The sequence below is a fragment of the Rhodamnia argentea genome, chromosome 4 (genome assembly GCF_020921035.1).
Source record: "Rhodamnia argentea isolate NSW1041297 chromosome 4, ASM2092103v1, whole genome shotgun sequence".
Taxonomy (NCBI): domain Eukaryota; kingdom Viridiplantae; phylum Streptophyta; class Magnoliopsida; order Myrtales; family Myrtaceae; genus Rhodamnia; species Rhodamnia argentea.
The window spans coordinates 10,619,743-10,640,731 of record NC_063153.1 but is presented as its reverse complement, the minus strand read 5'-3'; the positions used below and the strand labels follow the sequence as shown (position 1 = coordinate 10,640,731).

General features: G+C 40.6%; 2 protein-coding genes across 11 annotated transcripts; one reads left to right on the top strand and one right to left on the bottom strand.

Moving 5' to 3' along the window:
• Nucleotides 1–4,564: 4,564 nt before the first annotated feature.
• On the bottom strand, nt 4,565–10,111 carry LOC115750035 (protein unc-13 homolog). The gene is made up of 5 exons (XM_030687165.2): nt 9,488–10,111; nt 7,645–8,511; nt 6,797–7,252; nt 5,776–5,965; nt 4,565–5,689 (listed from the first exon to the last, which is right to left on the bottom strand). Exons 1-5 carry the CDS (start codon nt 10,037–10,039, stop codon nt 4,755–4,757), a joined length of 3,000 nt encoding a protein of 999 aa, XP_030543025.1. The 5' UTR covers nt 10,040–10,111; the 3' UTR covers nt 4,565–4,754.
• A 6,027-nt stretch (nt 10,112–16,138) lies between these two features.
• Nucleotides 16,139–20,422, top strand: LOC115750036 (F-box/LRR-repeat protein 4-like). Of its 10 annotated transcripts, XR_007198143.1 has the most exons (4): nt 16,139–17,612; nt 18,098–18,155; nt 18,237–19,414; nt 19,917–20,367. XR_007198143.1 is itself a non-coding variant. In XM_030687167.2 (2 exons), exon 1 carries the CDS (start codon nt 16,499–16,501, stop codon nt 17,588–17,590), a length of 1,092 nt encoding a protein of 363 aa, XP_030543027.1. In that variant the 5' UTR covers nt 16,139–16,498; the 3' UTR covers nt 17,591–17,612; nt 19,917–20,422. The 10 variants fall into 10 exon arrangements, 1 of the variants encoding a protein (XP_030543027.1); XR_007198145.1 differs by lacking the exon at nt 18,098–18,155 and having other exon boundaries at nt 19,016–19,414; nt 19,917–20,422; XR_007198144.1 differs by lacking the exon at nt 18,098–18,155 and having other exon boundaries at nt 18,949–19,414; nt 19,917–20,422.
• The last annotated feature ends 567 nt before the right edge of the window (nt 20,423–20,989 follow it).

Here is a 20,989-nt window from a genome sequence, read left to right as displayed (position 1 = left end):
ATCAATTATGGTTCTTGGAGACCATGCAGAAAAGGATCTCGTGTTCTCTTTGGCAACCTTGCTTTGGCCGTGTAGAGAGGTGAGCCGTTTTCAGGTTATATACAGGTTTCATTTGGAACTTACCTATCGAAACAAGTTGCTCATTTTTTTTTTTTTAATATAGAACATATTCTACGTACCAAAACTTGGAATCTACTCTGTCACCGGTTCCGGGGTCTATCCAGGTTCCAGCTGTGTTCTTACTTGAACGATTGCAGCAAATTATCACCTTTAATGACCATCACTTGCTGCTACAATTCATTTACTACAACTCATATTTAGACATACGAATAAATATGAAACATTCAAAAAGTAAACATATCAGTCATAAATATGGCTGGAAATAAAAGATCAGACTAGTGGTTCCAGATTACACGCTCATCAAAAAACGTCATAGATTATTGCATGATCGAGCGAAGGTATATACCAAAAAAAAAAAAATACAAACATGCAAACCCATGTTCCAGGACTAGGTTTTACCTACCTAGAACCTATCCGTAATAATCAGCTCCTAATTTTTGAAATCTAAAACATATCATGTATATCCTGAAATCATGCTTACCCCTAATTGTGCAGCTTCAAGAATCAAGAGAAAGCAGTGTAAAAAGTGTTCTTTCCTTCATGATGGCTCCCCAATTTCTCTCTCGATCGCTTCTTTTGGATCGCTTTTTTTAGATCACATTGCAGACATTTCCCATGGATGTTTCTTTAAAGCTGCTGCTTTTTTTCCCGGTCAATCTCAATGCAGAGAATTATAATTGGCTACACGTGCATCCCATTCCCATTTTGATATCATGACATGACCAAACCACTTTCATAGTTCATGATCAATACATCTCTTTGACGACTCATTTGAAAATTTATTTCTTCAGATTGTATGACTTTGATTTTTTAGGAAGGAGTATAGGGATCAGATAGACAGCAGCATTATCGCTATAAAAGGTAAGTTATCCGGACAAATGACTACGGAATCAGTCCGATTAATATAAAGATGGAAGGGAAAACTACCCAAAAAGTACAAAACATATCGTACAGATGCCAATTTTATCTTAAATCTTTCAATTTGATTTAGGTAGAGAATAGCTAGCGTAGCAGACCAATCATTGCTATGTCGGATTGTTTTTGCATGTTATAATGACGCGATGGTTCAACTGTTGACATGGTAGTCCAGTCATTGTCTAAAAAAATTAAGCAAAGCAACGCTGTTTTGGAATGAAGTCGTCCCCATCAGATCGCTGGCATGCCACGTGGATAATCGGCTACGACTAGACCATCAATTTGCAGTCTAAATTGTCCGAAAGGACCGCATTGGAAAATTCTCAAAAGGTCTTTGACAAGATTAATCAAACTTGAAAGTTTATGGCCGAATTGACATCCGTACAATAGGCTTAGGACTTTTTGGATAATTTCCTAGTAGGTGGAATATCCACGAAGGGGTGTCATGGAGTGGATGCATAGAAAAGATTAATGTAGAGAAAAAAAAAGTAAGATCGCACAACGTTGTTAATCGAATTCAACCGTTAAGTTAGATGCCGATGCTTTGTAAATTGATTATTGCTGTTATCATAATTTCAAAGTGGTGACTAGCTAAGCTTAGAGAGCATGATTAAAGTGCACTTAGAAGATTGAGAAAGAGGGGGCCCAGAAAGTGAATTTTGTCGCTCAAAGTACACGATCTTGGACCAACATCAAATAAGTACAAACGCAAAGAAATCATTAGATCCCCCCTAACTTTATTTTTGATGGGCATGAGTGCACGAGTTTTATATATATAAAGACTATTGGCAATTTGATTGATATGACATCGTTTTTATGGCCTTTGATGGGGTAAGGAGCGGTGCTTCACTTGATCCATCTCTCTCAAACCTATGTTTTATCTTAATTCAAAAGAAAAAGAGGAGAGGAAAAGAGGAATGTGGGCAACGTTGAAGAGACCCAAAAGTAGTTTCATAACTTTTTTTTTTCTTTTTATCGTGATCGAGCAACATCGCAAATTACGTTTCACGTGTCGAGTGAAATTTGTACCATATGTCTGGGCCGAAAGTGGCTGGTTCATGCAGGAAATAGAGAGACATTTAACTAGCGAGTGAATAATGCCGCCTTGCCACGTTACTTTTACATCATTACATCGTCACTGCACTGGGCGAAAATTTTGATTTATGGATGGTTTTACATTTTAGCATGGATGTTTTTTTTTTTTACTTTGACACATATTATGTGTGATTTTTGTTGTTGTTCGTGATATATTAAAAATGGATTTATTTTTTGAAATATTTTAAAGTTGAAACATAATATTTATTTCATTGTTTTTGAATATTTTGACGTGGTTTTTATTTAGGTTGAAATCCGCTTCTCCTCTACAAACTTGAGACTCCTTTGTCAAAGATTTACAAGGTGATTGCGATGATTGACATATGCAAGACAATCCAACCAAGGATGGCCAACACGCTGTGCCGGCCCAGGAACGACAAGGCCCGGCCCTCAATGTGATGGGCCGGGCCCATTAGCCAAAAGGGGTCGTACCAGACCCGTCTCCTTTGCTCTCGGGCCCATTAGCAATACATGCTTTCTGGGTTAAAGCGTTTCTACAAATCAGTGGGCTAAAATATAATTTTTGTTTTTCATTTCCGTTAGTTTCGTAGAAAATGAATAATTCGAAAAATATTTTTCTAAACAAGATTGCATGTATGATTACAAAAATGAATAAACGAAGCATATTCTCTTCATTCGTGAAAATATTTGTTCAATATTGAAAAATATTTTTCAATTGAGTAATTCAAATTCATTTTGAGCGATACAATGAGCGACCATCGCTGGTCACATCAATCACGACTTCACATCCAAGCCCCTAAAGCATATTCATTGAAGGAAGTAATCTCATTCTCATGTCAATTTCTAACTAACAAGTAGAAGTTCAAGTCGACTGGTCTTTACCAAAAAAAATGATGTGCAGAACCAAATGGTAGCATCTACAAATTAGTCAGCAAATTCTTTGCGTGAATCAAAATTTAAAGCAGCAATTGTACATCTTTCAAGCTTGGTGACCAAGGTGTCAGCAAATTCTCCTTAATCCAGTTCCACACATATGAAAAGACTTTGATACAATTTAGCTATAAGAGACTAGATTACTAACTTTTTCAGCTGAAGCAAAAGAGAAGCTATTGCAACAATGGCTGATCACTAGAAGACCCAAATTCACTACCATCTTAAGCTCTTGCTCACAGCCATTGGAGACCAAAGACACCTCCTTTTGCTTTCCGGGGCAAAAGATTTCTCCTTGTTGACAGGGTTTTTGGCAGGCTTCGTCAGATCCCTGAACCACCCAAGAATGAAACCAATCGCAAGGCCCGGAATGTAATTCAAAACGACCTGCCAACAAATCGTTCTTTCTCCTTCTCGACGGTGGTTAGCGACGGATAGTGAATGATCAGATCGGAAGTGGGAAGAGATCGCCGGTCGAAGGTCGAAGACTGAAGTCCCAGACATCCAAAACGACCTGCCAACAAATCGTTTTTTTGTTTTTTTTCCTACTTGCTGCCAAATAGTAACTGTAGCAGAACTGGCGGTCGGACGGTCTTGCACAGTTCTTTCGAGACTTAGGTGGTTTCGAAGAAGCTCAACCAATGATCAGGTGTACATAGTTTAAGTTCGTATCAATAATGACTTGTAATTTCTTACACGTGACGATGGTTCCATGCCAAGAAATTTCATTACTTGACTTATAACCTTTTTAAACGTGTTAGTGCTAATTAATTAAGTCGGAAGCTTCAAAGGTGCTTAAGTTGTCTATGTTCGTTCATGTAACATAAAAGGCTCGATGATTGCGATTAGAGATTTTGATTCCACTCAGTGTTCCTGTATCATTTAACACTTGAATATTTTCTCCATTCTACTAACACATTTAAAAGACATACTCATGACCCAAGTTGCACTTGTGCAGAAGTTCAACGACCAGCCATTTGACATAGACAATTACGCAAACATGAATGACGTCTTCAGCCTTGGCAAAGACAAGAGTCAAACTGCACTTTAATTGTTGGGATCACCCACAAGGACCTCACGTGTAGAAGAAGAATTCTCTTCGAGTAGGAATTAAAACATTTGGGATTGGAGCTAAATCAATGTGAAATTTCATTCCTCTCTAACATTTAAATAATCACACACCAAATAAAACTAGGACAGCATATGCAAATGCCATTTGAGCATTAGCCTGCAAACAGAAGCATTCATATTTACCATCACCAAGTAAAATGTTTCTAGTCTTCACATCAAGGATACTCAAAAGCTGCTTTACATACATGTCAGTAACAAACATCTCCACCCTAATCCATACATGTCTTCATCTTATACAGGTAAATTGGTTTAACAAAGAACATAAATGCTAAAATGGAGTAGGCTAGATAGAAAAGGGCACCAACTCTTTTTTAATTTAACTTACACAAAAATGAATAATAAAGAATAATCCACCCCCCACCTGCCATAAGTAGCCTCCCTCAGGTCAATCCTCAGTCCTCCCGGTTGAATTCAGTGCACTTCATTTCTAACATTCATAGCTAACTCCAGAATATAACTCATCTGCTTGCTCAAGCATGACGGGTAGGACTCGAGCCACAGTCGAGCGAAGACATGATGGCAGCAACAGAGGCATGCTCATCCATCTGCCACTTGTTCAAAGAAAGACCAGGCTTTGATTTCTTGCATTGGATTTTTGGTGACTAGAGTTTCTTTGGAAGATTATAGGTTTTCTTCAGAAATTTGGCAGCTGCTTCATCGTTTCGGTAGCACAGAACGCGAAGAATCGTGTTTGGTTCAGTGGGGTTCCACTGCCCTGAAGTTGCTGGTAGTGGAAGCCTAGACCTAGCAGAAGACCCATAAGTCTCAAGAGTGGCACGCCTGAAACGCTCAATAAGACTCTCTGTATCTGTTCGGAGAAGAGGTAGAATGCCTCTTGCAGTGGCAGAAGCCTTATCGATCAATTCAGCAGGTAAACCATCCCCATTTGCCCAGAACAAGTCCTTCAGAGCTTTGAAATCATCCTCTATTATTGGAGACTCCTGCTTAGAGAAAGCACGAGATGGACCTCCAGCAAGCAATACTAACAAGAACCCATCAAAAGAAGCTTTCATAACGCATGTTATAATGCGTGTCCGAACCCTTTCATGCACTGTGTCTGAGATGATCATCAAGTATTTCTCCAGCTCCTGAAGGAATGGCTCTATTCTAGAAGATGAAACTTCACCAATATAAAGACCATCCCAAAGAACATGGCTTAGATCATGGAATACGATTTTGTAGGCAAGCGCTTCACAAAGCTGTTGGATACCCTCCAGACAGGCAGGAGGCGAGAGTTCAAATTTCTTCCCTAGACCATTTGAAAAATCCTCTGTATTAGCAGACTCAGAGTTCCTTAGATGGGTGATTACTCTTTTTTCCACAATCTCCAACTGTAGCCAAATTTGCTGCAAGGTGTTTACACGAAGACATAGCTGAGAAACTCCAAAAGAATTGTCACCATTCATTGTCGCAACCTGAGAGTTCCTCTTCGGGATACTCGGTGACTTGTCTTTCTTCTTCCCAAATCCTTGAAACTTGGATCCCACACTACATCTGGTTAGCGCTGGCATTGTGGGAACATATATATTTCTTGATCCTACGAAAAAACGAAAGACAGCAGTCATGTGATGATACATCCTAATAATAAAGAACAAGTTATTCATGAACTTGAGTTCTACTGACCACATCCAGATTGTGCCTTGGTTACATAATACTGAAGACATCTGTCCAGGCCAGTCATCAAGTCAGGAAGCAGTGCGGGATGCATCGGTATTGGAAGCTGGAAATATGCATCTAAAGTTTCGTCTATTATCCGCAGCATTTCAACAGCAGACGGAGCAAATCCCTCTTTATTTGCTTGGGAAGTCCATGTCTACATCATCATCAGAAAGCAAGGTTAAAAAACGACATTAGAATATGAAAAATGAACAAGAATAAAAGAATGCCAACTTTGAAATTTCAGCGTATGGCAGGAAACAATGAGTAGGGGAAAACTCTAATGCACATATATGAGGTTTAAAATGCTCAAGATAAATCCACAATAATAAATCACATGATCATAACAGTGAAATAGACACGTATTCATCAACACTCTCCTTGTTTCTCCTATTATGGATACCAGACGGGAGGTAGGCAAGGGACTTAGGTTCATCACTTCTTTCACTTTGGAAACTCTACATGCACATATATGATGTTTAAAATGCTCATGATAAATCTGCAATAATAGTTCAGATGATCCAAACAGTAATTAGACGCATCCATTAACACTCCCTATTTCCCCTTTTATGGGTACCAGAGGGAAGGGTAGGGAAGGGACTTAACTTAGTAACTTATTTAACTAATTGTTCTAAAGTTGTGAGCACTTGGCAGTTATAACACATTTACACTTCTAAGAGATAGTACAGCAAATCAAATTTAACCACTCATACGAGATTGACAAATACCCAGGCAACAGCAAAGCACCTTTCTATAAGCCACTCATACGCGATTGACAAAACATAATAGTAGGAGAAACGTCAATGAAGTGTTGCTTCACATAGCAACAGCATGTCATATCTTCTACCAAGCAGTGATCTTACAAGATTGCAGCAATATTGAAGTAAGCAAAATCTTGCCATTCAAATGAACATTTTAAAGTCAAGATTCATCGATACTGATGGTAGACTTAGCATGTTACAAGATTGATCCAAACTGCAAAGCATACCTCGTGTTGCAAATTCCTATCCACCCAATCCTTCAATCTGTCTATTCTTGTCTTGATCCATGCTTTGACCAGATTGGCTATTGCAGCTTCAGCCTCAAAAGGAGGCATCTCTCGGATTATTGCCTTCCCACCATCATCACAGTCCACAGAATCTTCAACAGCAATTTGCACCAGATCCTTTTCCAGCTTATCCGCTGCTCTCAGCACTAGAACGGCATCTGGTGTCAACTCAGTTAAACCAGATATGAATTGCTTTAGCTCATTTCCATAACAAGCATGAAGTGTGGCAACCGCAACCCCTGCTGCAAAAGGATGCCACTTCTTCAGTATGGGACTGAAAATCTCCTTCTCGTTAAGTGCCAGTTCACCCACATCTTTTGCAAGGATAGCAAGCACTGGAAGAGGATTAGAATGGCCTTTTGAGGCTCTCCTGCTTGAATCTGCTTGCTCCATTCTCTGTAACGGAATCAACACAATCCATGTCACAGATGCACAAGAATACAACCCTCCAAGTGAAAAAATTAAATATAAAGTTATACAAAGATCTTCTTTTGTCCGATTCTTTTTTTCTTTAGCAATCCGTATCTATTGCTTCCTGGGGACGGTACAATTAGATTCTGTATAAGTTCCTTTTACAATTGATATAACAAATTTCAACAATATCAAACAGCCAGCATCTCAAGCATGTGTGGTAAAAGTATGCTGAACTTAAGTCCAAGGTCTCCATGCCATGTCAGGTGACAACATAGGATAGCCTTAGAGCAATGGAAGATGATAGATTTTAATTGAATATCAGCCTTCTATAAAATGGAAATACCCTGAAGCAGATTATAATTTATGAAACTTGCCTGAGCAAAAGCGGTGCGCAATGATGACCTAATGTAAGTATCGATCCTGCTGCGAGCTACATCAACTTCGGCTTTCCTCCTCCGGCGATACTCATTTGAAATATCTTCAACTAAAACTCTAGCTGCCACGACACCAAGAGAAACAATACCCTGCATCGTCTCAATGTTACCACTATCAAATGTGTCATGATAAGCAAGAAGTCTTTTCTCTGCCCAGCCTAATATCGATGTCAATGTAGAGCTCAAAATCTTGGAATACTCCGGATCCTTCGTTGCTTTGGCATCTTTAGCAACTTCAGCAAGCTCACTATCAGCAGCATAAAGCAGGTCCATTTCCACTTGTCCAGTTGCCACAAAACGGTGAAACAAAACCCATGTAAAGCAAATATTGTGCAGCATTTGATTGATTCCAAGGATTCCCCATGTCTTTTTTATCTGCTCCATAAGCTCATCAACTTCCTCGATGATAGAAGTTTCATCATTGACATCAAAGCAGGCTTCTAGAAGCATTTCATACAGTCGAAGATTCAGAGGAATCCCATCTGCCCAGTGACAAGAATCAAGAGATCCATCAAGGGTTCTTGCAGCAAGAGAAGTCACAGCGCTACGAAGAACTTGCATAGATTCGTTATTTCTCCCTGTTTCTAAGGGCCTATCAAATGCTGCATTAATTATTTGTCGGAGACGCTGTGCAGTCATGTTTGACTTGTCCAGCGGAACACGGGGATAAATAAGGAGACCAGCCTCAAGAACTTTAAGGGTTCTCTTCTGCCAGGCATCATATTCTTGTTGATCGGTAAAATCCGAATTCTTGAGCTGCTGCAATAATTCTAACGGTACAACCACTGATTCAATTCGTCTTCCGACCTGTAGCAGAAAATAGATGCTTCAACATATAGGAATGTCGCTGGTCAAATCGAAATACGGATGGAAAAGAGTTGTCGCATATATCATTTTTTGAAAAAAAAAAAAAAAGCCCCTATAGTCATGGATATGCATGTGCATGCACATCCCTCCAAGGAAAGGAAATGAGAAGAAGAGGATAGAAATAAATTATGGCTAAGTGACCAGAAACTATGAGCAATTATCATGGCCACAGAAGCACACTATAACAGCCAAAGCAACAGAAGATAAACAATTGATCAATTACCAAAGGAGCACATGTGACCCAGCTTATCCTCCGATTAAAAAACCAGGACAAAGTTATGACAGACTAGAAGCAAAAAAGAAGGCATTTGGTAAAATGCTGTCGTATAGGACAAGAATTTTCAACTGTTATTCTGTTAAACTATGTTTCTTCTTCATTGGAACAGTAGCTAATCCTACATTGCACGAAACGGGAATTAGTACCAAAGTAAATGAAAAGGTAAGCAATAATGTTCAAAGAAAACTGACGAAATACACGAATTCACAGTGAGAAAAAATCTGGTCTTCTAGTTTGTCAAAAAAGGATGCTTGCTGAAACCGGAATATAGAAGCAAGCCCTCACACATTCTGTCTCACCCAACGCAAAATCGAGTCTTTCTGCAAAATTTTGGATTCCAATCCACAGATCAGAGTACAAAAACAATCACAATCAAAACTGATCGACTCTAACCAACACCGGATCATCACATTCAATTTTCCACAACTACATAAGTTGCATGAGATAGCTACCGACGATCTCCATTACGCTGAATCCGCTGATTCGAGATCATCGCGAAAGACGCGGAACATCAGATCAGCCCAATTACGCACAATCACGCTCAAATCAGCCGCCCAGAAACACAATTTACACATCATCACCACCCACAAGCACGCATTTAGGAAACATTTCTGAAATTTCGACAAAATCCATATTCACCTGCCCAGCTGATACCCTCAGAAGCGCTCTCCGAACCCTGGAGTCCACACTCTCCGGGACCCTCATCTGATTCCTCATTAGCTCGCCCACGGTCACCGCCTTCCTCGGCTTCCCGAGGCCCGAGCCCGACCCCGACCCCGACCCCGACCCGGGGCTCCTCCTGGAGCCGGAGCCCGGGGATTTCAGCCCCAGCGCCTTCTTCATCTTGCTCGCGGCGGCAGAAGTGAGCGATCGCTGCAGCGCCGGGGAGCTCGGCGAGTTCGACGACGAGTTGTTGTGGGCCGTCGGCGAATCGGAGTGGGCCAAGGAGGCGGAGGCGTGGGCAAGGGGCTTGGAGGAGGAGGTGCGGCATGCGGCGGCGAAGATCTCGAAGGCGGTGAGGCGGAGGTCGGCGTCGGTGAGCTGGGCGGCGTCGAGCTGGCCGAGCGGGGAGGGCAATGCGGCGGGGGTGGCGATGTAGGGGGCGGCGGCGGGGGTGGTGGAGAGGGGAGGGGGTTTGGAGTGCTCTCTCTTGGAGTGGCCAAGAGAGAGATCTCTGAAGAGGTGAGCCATTGTACGTGTAGAGAGAGAGAGAGAGAGTGAAGGAGGGTGGACTATTTACACAGACAGAGAGTAAACAGACGTAAAGAGGGAGAGAGAGAGAGTTTGATGGGAAGATGAAGATGGAAAAGAGCGAGGGTGTTTTCGTAATTTCATGCAATTGAAATCAAATTTAGTTTAATATTTCTTTTTTTTTTTTTTTTTGTGGTGTGATAGGACAGATTGAATCATGCGGGTATTTATTTATAAACAGTCGTATGAAAACGTCGCATTTTTCCAATTTGACTTTTATCTAAAACCATCTAACATTTCAAAAGGGATATATGAAAACGGTACATTAATGGTCATAATTTATATTTTATAAATCGCGATATAGATTTCAACGGAAAGTTGATAATTTGATTCTCGCGTTTCCTTTTCGTTATTGTGTTCGAATTCTCTGCGCTCTCGGTTCACGAGACTACCGCACTCTCTTCTTTTTGTTATTTTTAATTCCATTAAATCGCCGAAATCGCAACTCTATCATCGCGAAATTTTGACATTTGGTGTTGATTTAATGCCTATTTACCGACTAAGCTCCCCACCTCAATAACCCAAAAGCAAAAAAGGGCAATAGCAAAATGGAGTTGCTTCCGAGCTCGTCCAACTAGTTTGGAAAATAATTCGGCGAGTTATATGAAATTCCTTTTTTCCTAAGCGTAGGAAATTGAAAGAAAAAAATAGCGATTCGACAATGTAAATTGACTCCTACAAACTTATTTTAAGCTTTGATTTGTGCAAATAAATTTTACATCTGTCAAAATCTCTACCTTATTTAATTTCATTGGTGGTGAAAGGTTTCCATTCAATTTTCTTTTTTCAGTTCGAGACTCCTGAAGCCTCTCTAGTAGCATCAAATATCGTGTAATCAAAGTCATCCGCAAGCAAACCTCCTTACTCTATTGACCCATTATTGCACTTAAGTAGGTGATAAATCACGGTCAAAACATTTCTTAATTACTTAATTTTTCCCTAATCTCTTATCATTTGACAAGACATTGTCATCACCTCACCAAAGCACCTCCCATGGAAGATATAAGTTTAATAGTCACATCATTAAGAGATGGAGCTGCTTGAGATACAAGGAAACGAAGAGCTCATTAGGCAATTCATGTCCCTAAATTCGCCAAAACTGCCCCAAGTTCGTGCCCAAGTGTACGAAAGTTTGGCACGCGAATGATCTATCAAGCGTCGAAGAACAGAAACAATCCTAGCCCGATGTCCGATCAAACGAGATTATACCGATCGTCGAGACTCGCTCGAGAAACGATTAACGATCGCCAAACAAGGAGCGGCCGGGGCGGTTCTCGAACGTCATGTTCGTCCGAACATCCATGGCGAGAGTGCGAGAGAACACGTGATTGGAGATTCAAAATCGAAAATTCAGTAGATTTCTTATTTCACTTATTGTAAAAAAAAAAAAAAAAATGTCACGAATGGTGGTAAGGTGTAGAGCACGAGAGGAGTCGCCAACTAAAACAGTCTCACGTGCAAAAAAGACTTGTGGGCGTCAAGAGTGGGAATGAAAGCTGGAAAATCAAAGCTTTAGGCTGGTTTGGCAGGTGTAAAAAGTAAAACTCCTTGATTGGTGGGGACCAAGAGCAAGAATATCAGAGCAGATTCTAAATCACATACTAATTAGTGTGATTAAGATACTAATTAAGAGATTAAGGAATGCATTAAGAAGGTCAAGAGCCTTCGGCTATAAGCAAAGTGGCTGTATTTTAAGAGGAGGTCAAAAGCATGGAGGGGGAAATTTCATTGGCGCTTGTGCTGTGTAAGAAAGAAGCAAGAAACGGTCAATTTCATGGGAAATCATAAGCCTCGTGCTTTTCTGGTTTTCACGTAAAGGGAAGGTAAAATCATGATTTACTTATTTTAATCATTTTAAATTAGAAAGAAATCGTATGACTTTGTCTGGTAACGCTTGTCTTGGACGAACTGAGAAAGAATCAGACGCGACAAAAGAAGAGGTGGGATTGGGAAGCTTCCCCCTTTCACTGTGTTGTCGGCTCTCTTTTGCCAATAACGTTCGTGGGTTAAAGCGAACCGGGTGATACAATTTATATACATAAATAAAAAAAAAAGTCTCGAAACGATGCTTCGTAGCACGTCTATCTCGGACTAATTTTTGTCTCGTAGAAAAATCTAAATCGGTTCTTCCGGACGCATTTAAACCGGATAAATTTTCTTTTCACGAAAATTCTCAAGCTAGTACCCATGGCCCCTTTACCTAATTAGGTCATTTGTAGCATCAAAGCACAGACGGCGGTCAATCACCGAATCTCGTATCAACGTCAACGGGCCGATAGTTTTACATGTTCAATGACAATTAAACATTCACGAAACCAAACTTTCCACACGTTGACGATTTTTGCGTTCTTTCTAGAATTTAAGATCGGTAACGCGCTAATACTTCTCGATGAAGAGACTTTACTGTTGGTGCAATTAGCCATTATAAACTACAAGAGAAAAAGGGAAAATGCGAGATTAACAAAATTAATTAAGGAACAAGTGCATGCTCAATTTACAATTGTACCCCTGAGCATGTGTACCAACTCAAATGGAAATTTTTTTGCTTTTTTTTTTTATGCTAGCCGCGAGCCAGTGGATGTATAATTGTTATATAAACGCTGTACAAATTGACATTATTGGTGTAGACAGTTTTGCATACGCTGACAGTTGAATGATCTGGACAGCTGACTTTAGGCATTGCATAATTTAATGTTGGAGATAAGAAATCGACGACGACACACCCACATGGGTCGTGTGACGACATACATATTGGCCAAACTCAAGGCGCACGTCGTTTTTGCCCTGATTTTATTTGATTGTCGTTTTGGGGTTTCCCTCTATCGTATAAGAGATAACAACCTGTGTTCGGACTCGGTCGGGCGATCGAGAGCGGGCTCCTCACGCATCACTTAGTCAAAAGATTAGGTCGATTCGTGTTAGTTTAACTCAAGGCGCACGTCGTTTTTCGCCCCGACAGCCTATGTTCGGACTCGGTCGGCTATCGAGATTGGTCGTGCAATCGGGCGCTTCTGCATCCGGTTGTTTGCGATCCTGCGCACCTAAATAAGTGCTTGATGCGAGACCCATTTAACTGAAAAGATTGCGCCGACCAGTGTCGGTTATATTTGACAGGTAGGGAGGTTTTTTTATGTATTAATATGGAGTCAATTTAGTTTCAATTTCAATCATTTTGAAGTGATTGTACCGAAGAAGCTCTTATTGATCTAATATTTCATTTGTAAACCAGTCCATAAGAAAATATTTTTCTCGAGATAATAAATAATTCAGATGAGTTAAGCTTCAAAATTTTTTTTTTTTTTTTTTTGGTTTCTTTCGTCTTTTGGTTGTAGTCAAATGATAAGCTGAGTCAAATTCTCTTCTCAGGTTAGGCCGATCAATAGGATCATAAAGGCAGACTATATATATAGGGGATTCACAAGGACTTGCTTCATATAAGTTGAGCCAGAAGGGGTAATGTCAAATGGGTGCTGAACTGAAGATCCATTTGTTTGAAGCAAAACCGTTTTTGAGAAATTATTTTTCAAATTTTTCAGTATTTGGGTGATGGAAAGCCAATCGATTTACGGAATTTCACATGGACTGAAGATAACAAATTTAGCTTATGAAAAAAATGGCTTCTCCTTCTGGCAAGAAGGAAATCGGTTTCTCTAATTCACCAAATAAATGAAAACCGACAATTTTCCTTGAAAAAGATTTTCACGAAACGTTATTTCCCTTTATCATGAAGTTTCCAGTGAGACATGATGTGTTTGTTTCGAGAAAAACTCTGTGACGAAGGAAAATAATTTTGGATAAATTATTTTCCAAGAAAAAGTTTTCCTCTTTTCGGGTAAGGAAATTCATTTTCCTAATTTTAAGTACGCATATTTTTTTAACCAAACTCTAACTAATTCGCCAAAAATTATTTCGTCAAACAAACACACCCACTAATATATATTTTTTAAGGTTCAAAGACCGTGTCGTTTTATTCAGTTATTCTTGGGATTAGGAAAGACAGTTCCTCACTATAATCTAAGAGTGCGTTTTGTAACATTTGTGTTCCGTGAATAATTTTTGTTCGGATGCAGTTTTTTCTATTTTTATTTCTTGGACGATTTTCCAAGTAGAAGAATACGTTTGGTAACTGCATAAATTTTCTCTTTATAGAATAAATAAAAATAAAAATGCGTTTGGTACGACTCTAAAAATTTATGTTCCTGATTTTTCTCATCTAATTATATAAATGTAAGTTGAGACTTAACAATTCATGTTTGGATAAAACTAGACTTTTGTAAGGACTTAATTGATCAAGATGTTTTACGATGGTCTTAGAAAATCCAACATAATAGTTAGTTTAAGCACTTCAACATTCACATCCCAATTATAGTTGATTATCTAAAGTTCTTGAAAGAGGAAGGTGGAATTGGAATCCGAAACTCGTGCTTCTTGAATTTAAAAAATATAAAGTGTTATTGGCTCACTACGAGAGAGTGGTACTGAGCTAAACTCACAATCCAAGAAGATTAATCTAGACACGAGCAAGCATATTTATTCTTCATCACAATAGAACGTAGCATAATAGAAGGCATGACTCTACCAAATTAATAAAGTTAACGCCAGCCACAGTTGATATTAACATACATTTCTCTATAAGAAGATGAAGATGGAAATCTGGGTCGGAGATTCACCAAGGCAAGGAAGTGATTTAAGTCAAATCATGTGTGAAAATTGAAAAGTCCCAGGCACTTCTTTTGCAGATCGGCGAGGCGAGGGAGGCCTCGCCCAGATTTGCGAGTCGGCATATCTGCAATAAAAATATGTAATTTCACTCGCCTCAAAGTCACACCCCATGCGGTTGAAGCTTGATTCCATGATGGTGGTGAAGAAGAGTGTCGATCTCAATCACGCCCAAGCTCTGCTTGTGAAGAAAACGTCTTTTCTCTCGGTTAGGTTACTACGAACTTATTTATCTAAAATGACTTTGTTTCTCTTTTTTTACTTCTTGTTTCTATTACAAGTTTATTTCCTAGACATCGATCTATTTCGAGTGATAGAAAAACTAAGTGCACAAATAAATTTCCGTTCCGAAAATAAAAGAACAGAAAAATAGAAAAATGGAGCAGCTACCAAAGAGGCCCCAAGTATACGGTAGAAGAGGCCTGTCGATCAGAACAAGTCGCAGGAAGATTGAATATTGGTGGCGCTTTGGGCCAAATCTCCCTCTAGCTAATAGTGACCAGGCCACTGACCAACCTCTGCCTAATCCCCCCTTGACCTTCCTCGATTATTTCTACCAGGTAAAGCCCTGCCCTGCCCTGCCCTCCATGACCCGAGTCCACCATTCCCATCTAAACAAAATGAGCTTTTGAATGATCTTCCATCCTTCTCTGGTACTCCAGCTGTCCACCATTCTTCTCATCCAGCCCCTGACATCACTGAAACCTCCAATTCACACCCATGGGTAAAGCACAGATCCTGGCCTTACCTGTTGACCGATTCCAGAGAGTCTTCTTTGAAGTTTCAGGGTTCGCGTGCCCAGCCGGTAACCCTGTATTCTGCAGCGCAGCTGGAGCTTCGCATGTAGGTGTGGATGGAACTCTGATCAGCGTAAAGGATTTCCACTTGTTAGTCATTTACTCCACCAAAGCATCAATCCTCAGCTCGACCCCAACAGGATCAAAATAAAGACATATTAGCGAATCTCATTCTCCTCCTCGCCATTGCCAACATTTTTTTTTTCTGTTTATACTTCCTTTTCCAGCAAACAAATGATCCAGGGATGATGTGTTTTGTTGAGTTTAGAAAGGTACCAACACTGCTTTGATGAATGGAACAACGGCTCTCTCCCCCTTGTCCTCCCCTTCCTCCGCTCTACCAACTTCTTCCATAGGTAGGAACTCTGCAATATGCACTTGACCCGCACTCTTCCCGCCCCCACTTTTCAATGGAGCCACGCGCGAAGGACGCGGTTCAGAGAGGGCGCCAAGAGGCAAACTTCTCATGCTATAGAGAGAGAGAGAGAGAGAGAGAGAGAGAGAGAGAGAGAGGAGAGGCTCTCAGGTAGAGAGAGAGACGGGGTCAATAGGCAGTCCTGAACAAACTGTTTTCCATTTATAGTCTGGCTCGGTAAGGTGGAGTGCTTTTCAGAAAGATGTAACCTTTCTTGATGATGATGATGATGCGCAAGCTTTGGTTTTTTAGGCCTAGTATTTATCTGCCCATTGCGGCGGCTCTTAATCGAGACGCTAAAATAGAAAAAGGGACAGCCAGACATTTTTTCGGTAATTGTTCAAATTACTAGGAACAGGGAAAAGGCACCCCGTATAAGAACCTTTCCGAGCGCCCAATTCTACCTATCAGCTCTCGCTCACTTCCGTCAAGAATCCCGGAAAGCTACCCGGTACCCAAAAAGCAAGAATGTCCGTACTGGGTTTCGATGAGCTGAGCCTGATTCTTCAACGGGTACCCGACCCCAACGATCGGAAATCGTTCTCTGAAGTCTGCAAGCAGTGGCTGAGAGTCGAAGGCCTGAACCGGTTCGCGATTAGGGTTCTTGAGCCCGATCTCATGCGTCGCTTCCTGCCCAGGTTCCCGAATTTAGTACAGTTCGAGTGTTCGAAGCTGATCACGGATTCTGATGCCGATTTCGTGTCCAAGACGTGCTCAAAGATCGAATCTTTACACCTCAGCTACAAGCAGCCGTGCGACGCCTGCTGTGATTTCGGCGAGGCTTCGGGCGTTGAGGATTTTGGGAGTGATGGGCTGTGTGCTTTGGTGAATGGCTGTCCGAGGATCTTGAAGGTTTTGTTGGGGAGGAGAAAGAATGTTGAGGACCTGGGGGTTATGTCACTAGTTGAACGTGCGAAGAATTTGAGGACTTTGGATTTGGGTTGGTGTAGTTTGATTACTGATCAATCTCTAGAAGCGATAGGCCGAGCGAGTTGTATTCGCACCTTGAATTTGGAAGGTTGTTCTATGATTTCGGATTCCGGGTTGGCTTATTTGGCGAACGGGTCTTTGGCAAGAACTCTGAAGAAGTTGGTTCTTGCAGAATGTGACAAGATTACGGACAGTGGGGCTTCGGTGTTGCCACTGTTCTGCTGTTTGGAGGAGTTGAATATCGCAGAATGCGGGCCGAAGGTCACCGATGATGGAGGAGTTGCAATTGCTGCTATTAAATCCTTGAGGAAGCTAAATTTGGCCTGGCTGATAAATGTATCTGACATCACTCTCTTGGCACTTGCTGAGAACTGTGAAAATTTGGCGTCCATTGATTTAACTGGCTGTGAGCTGATTAATGGAGCTGGAATTCGCGCCTTTGAGAATCATTCTTGTTTGGAATCTCTAGTTTTGGCTAATTGTCATGGTGTTAATGTGCATGACATAGAGCAGACGGTGCTTGGGTGCCAGTCTCTGCGGTATATTGTGCTTCAAAAAGGATTGAGAATGTGGATGCCGGAAGCAATGCGAGAGAACATCTGTAGACTATGCACTGTTGACTGGAAATGATGGATATCTCATGATTCCATAGGTTAGCATAGTTGGATTGCTAATTTGCTAGTTCGAATGGATGCTGATTTCTTTTTTGGACTATGCAAGCAAGCAACTGTAGCATTTGCAAGACTTTTCGTCCTTGTCTGCAATATACCTGCATAAAGCGATAGTATATGTTAGTGCCCTCTCTCTTTTTGTGTGCTTGGGTTGTATGAATTGTTTTCTGCAGGATAATGAAATGCTCCAAGACTTTGCAGAGTTGATAACTAGGTTCAGAAAAGTTCTACATTGAGCATCACATGGTTGAATTGCTAAAAGAAGATTAGCTGTTCGTCTTTTCAGTTACATGAGGAGTTTGAACATATGCCAGCTCTTTCTTATTTTTCGCCGAATTTCACCTGTTTGTCTCTAGGCACAAGGTGAGAATTTTAAGTATTCTTGTAGTATGATCTTAGCCCTTTTAAGAGTTCTATTTGAAGAGCGTATAACTAACTTCGATGAATTTCTTCCTCGAGTTTTCAGGGTATTTCCAATCATTTCTTTACTTAAGCATTTGGTCCCTTTCTATCAACCAGATCAAGCATGTTACATCATGCTGCTTCATTTTATCTCTGATTCAACCGTGGAAACAATGACTCAATGATACCATTGATTGCATCAGAAGAATTCCTGAGTTTTCGTTGTTCACAGATGTTATCATGTATCCAGATCCTTTGAACAATAAGTCCTAGAAAGCAGATTGGTAAATGTAGAATGTCTGTTTGTCCACCGCTTCAGACAGTTTGTTGATCTCCATAGATGTCCTTATGTGTTATTATGTGTTGGCTCTTTTGTCCGGTAGAGCTGTTGTAAATTGGTTCTTTCTTATCTTCATATGATCGGTTCTTTGTTTCCCCTCTTTCCGGGTTGCGCACTAAGCGAAATAGTTCCTCAGAACACATTGTAAACTCAAATTAGGAAAGAGCGCAATGTATGGAGAGCTTTGCGATTTGTCATCGACATGCTTACGTGCGCCATTTATGAACCAAAGCACAAGCAATTGACTGTATACTTTTTTCAGATGGCAATAAGTTTTCTTGCCTCTGCCATGTGATAACGCTATGAGAATTATCGTGAATTGCAAGTTTGTTTTTTTGTGCTCTGTATTGCCTTAAATTTTTCTAGAGCATCTCAAAATCGACCCAGATATAATCACATTATGATGTACTTTGACATGTTTGTCAGCCAGAATAATTTTCTCTTCCTTTCCATCTTCTTACGTTGAGTATAATGAGATTGATGGTTAGCACCGAAAGTTTTCATCTTCCATAAGATGGTTATGGTTATGGATCAGTAAGCATTAGGGTTGAGAAATGATTTGTTAATCATTGAAGGTGCAGATGAAAACCAAGGATGGCAATTTCGGTCTGATGTCCAAATTTTATTCACATTGTTAAACAGTAACCACGATCAAGCTGATTACAGTTGCTTCAATTCATACAATGGTGCTGAAGATGTTGGGGAACCTTCTCCAATCTGAAGTTGGAGTCTGAAGATGGCAGAAGTTGACCAATATTCAAGCTGCTCCTGTAATATTACTTCATGTGTGTGCTCGAAGGCGCTGGCTTGATTTTATATTAGCTTTTTGTGTTGTACTGCTGACTGATGTACAATTCTTCCTGCTATTTCTAGTAGAGTCTCTCATGGATATGAGCTTTTCCTATCAATCTGTTCCTTTGGCTTTGAAGATGCAATTTATTGTATTCTTTTAAAGGAATATGAAGTTGGAACTGAAGGAGAGAATCACTGGACCATGCAATCGGAGCAGTGGGAGGAGAGAAGAATGACTGTAATAATGGTGTGGGTGAGTTAAGTTTATATTTTTTTTCCAGTTCATTTTTCAGTTTCCTATGCCTTTGGTGACTCCTTGCTTTAATTATTGTGCTTTTATTGGACTGTCACCTGGACCCTGAGCTTGTTGTGACTTCAGATTATCTGCCTTCATCAATTTACTTTGGACTGCCAGATCAAGCATTGACATATTGGTGAATATGAGACAAATTGTTGTCGTTAATAACCTCAAGCATTTTGTTTTGCTAAAGGATTAGTGAAGAGTGTAATTAGCTAAGAGGTCTCTGGTTTGAAAAATCTGAGGCACAGTCGAATCAGGCACTTCCTAAATGGAGCGCCCAATTCCCGGCCCTGACCACTAGACTGACCTCTTAGAGTCAACTTGGCTCCTCTTAAAAGAAGGAAACTTTTTCAGATGAAACAGTGCCCCTTTTTTAGTTTTGCCTTTTGTTGTATCGCAGCATTTTTAAGTAGAATGTCATGATGTGAGTACTGTTGTGTTTTGGTGCAGGTAGGCGATTAATAGACTCCAACAACGAAGTCATGTCTGGTTTTTCCTTGAATGAGACAATGCCAGTTCGAGGTTCATGGACTAGAAGAGATGAAATCTGCATTTTCTCGTTACCTCCTCAAGATTCTCAGCATTAAATGGAGGATTTTGCGGGCGTAGAACTATTTCGCATATCCTCGGTATCATACTCAAGCCATGCATGCCGTTTTCATGCCTGCTCTCATGAATGAAACTGAGGCTGAAAGTTCAGCAGTGGAACTCGGCGTAAGCTGGCCCACTTGAAGGTGTGCTCAAACTGCTCCATCTCAATTGGCAAAGTCGATACTGTTCTATGGTAGCATAGTGTGGTATCAGCAACAGCAATAACAACAATCGTCGTGCAACTATAATCTTGTGTGCTTCTTTTTCTCTTTTAATCGTATTGCCTGAGAGATCCACTCCATCTTGTTGACACCATGACTCTGTTTCTTCCTTTTTCACGTTTTGGGCCTCTTTCTCTGGGTTCATTCTGGGTTTCTTCTCCTCTTTCTTTCTTGTCTGCAGTACCAGAGAGAGAGAGAGAGAGAGAGAGAGACTCAGCATAGTCCAGAGAGTTTGTTTGGTTGTTTTAAGGTTGCATGGAGATGATCCGGTTTCTGCTGTAGCGAAGATGCTTCGTATCTCATGCCCAATCCTCCTTGTGATTTCGATCCTCAGCACCAAGTTACGATGTAGCAGAGTCTTTCTTAATTCTTCTGCAATATTATGTTCATGTGAGGAGATCTTGCAGGTGAAATTTTGCTGGAGATAACACGCTAGGAGCTGGCTCTTTTCATGGCCATGGGTTGAAGAGGAACTCGGGAAGTACTATTGCAACGTTTGTCATCTTCTTTCACAGACAATCGAATCTTTTAGGACAAGAACATGAGTTTCTAGGTGTCCAAAGAATCATACAAGCCCGACTCGGTCGGGATCATGAAAGAATTTGATGAGGTTTCTACGTTTTGCCTGGTTCGTCGAGGTTGCCTAATTGGGTTTTAGCTTTCGTGCTACGCATCTAGAATGTTAATAGTTCGAGATCAAGCTACGTAAGT

Bases quoted from the DNA above. Each gene is read 5' to 3' on its own strand.
- LOC115750035 (XM_030687165.2), bottom strand. From the start codon at position 10,039: ATGGCTCACCTCTTCAGAGATCTCTCTCTTGGCCACTCCAAGAGAGAG. The intron at 7,253-7,644 runs GCAAGTTTCATA...ATTCCGTTACAG, and splicing joins TGCGCACCGCTTTTGCTCAG to AGAATGGAGCAAGCAGATTC. The intron at 5,966-6,796 runs GTATGCTTTGCA...ATGATGATGTAG, and splicing joins ATAGGAATTTGCAACACGAG to ACATGGACTTCCCAAGCAAA.
- LOC115750036 (XM_030687167.2), top strand. From the start codon at position 16,499: ATGTCCGTACTGGGTTTCGATGAGCTGAGCCTGATTCTTCAACGGGTA.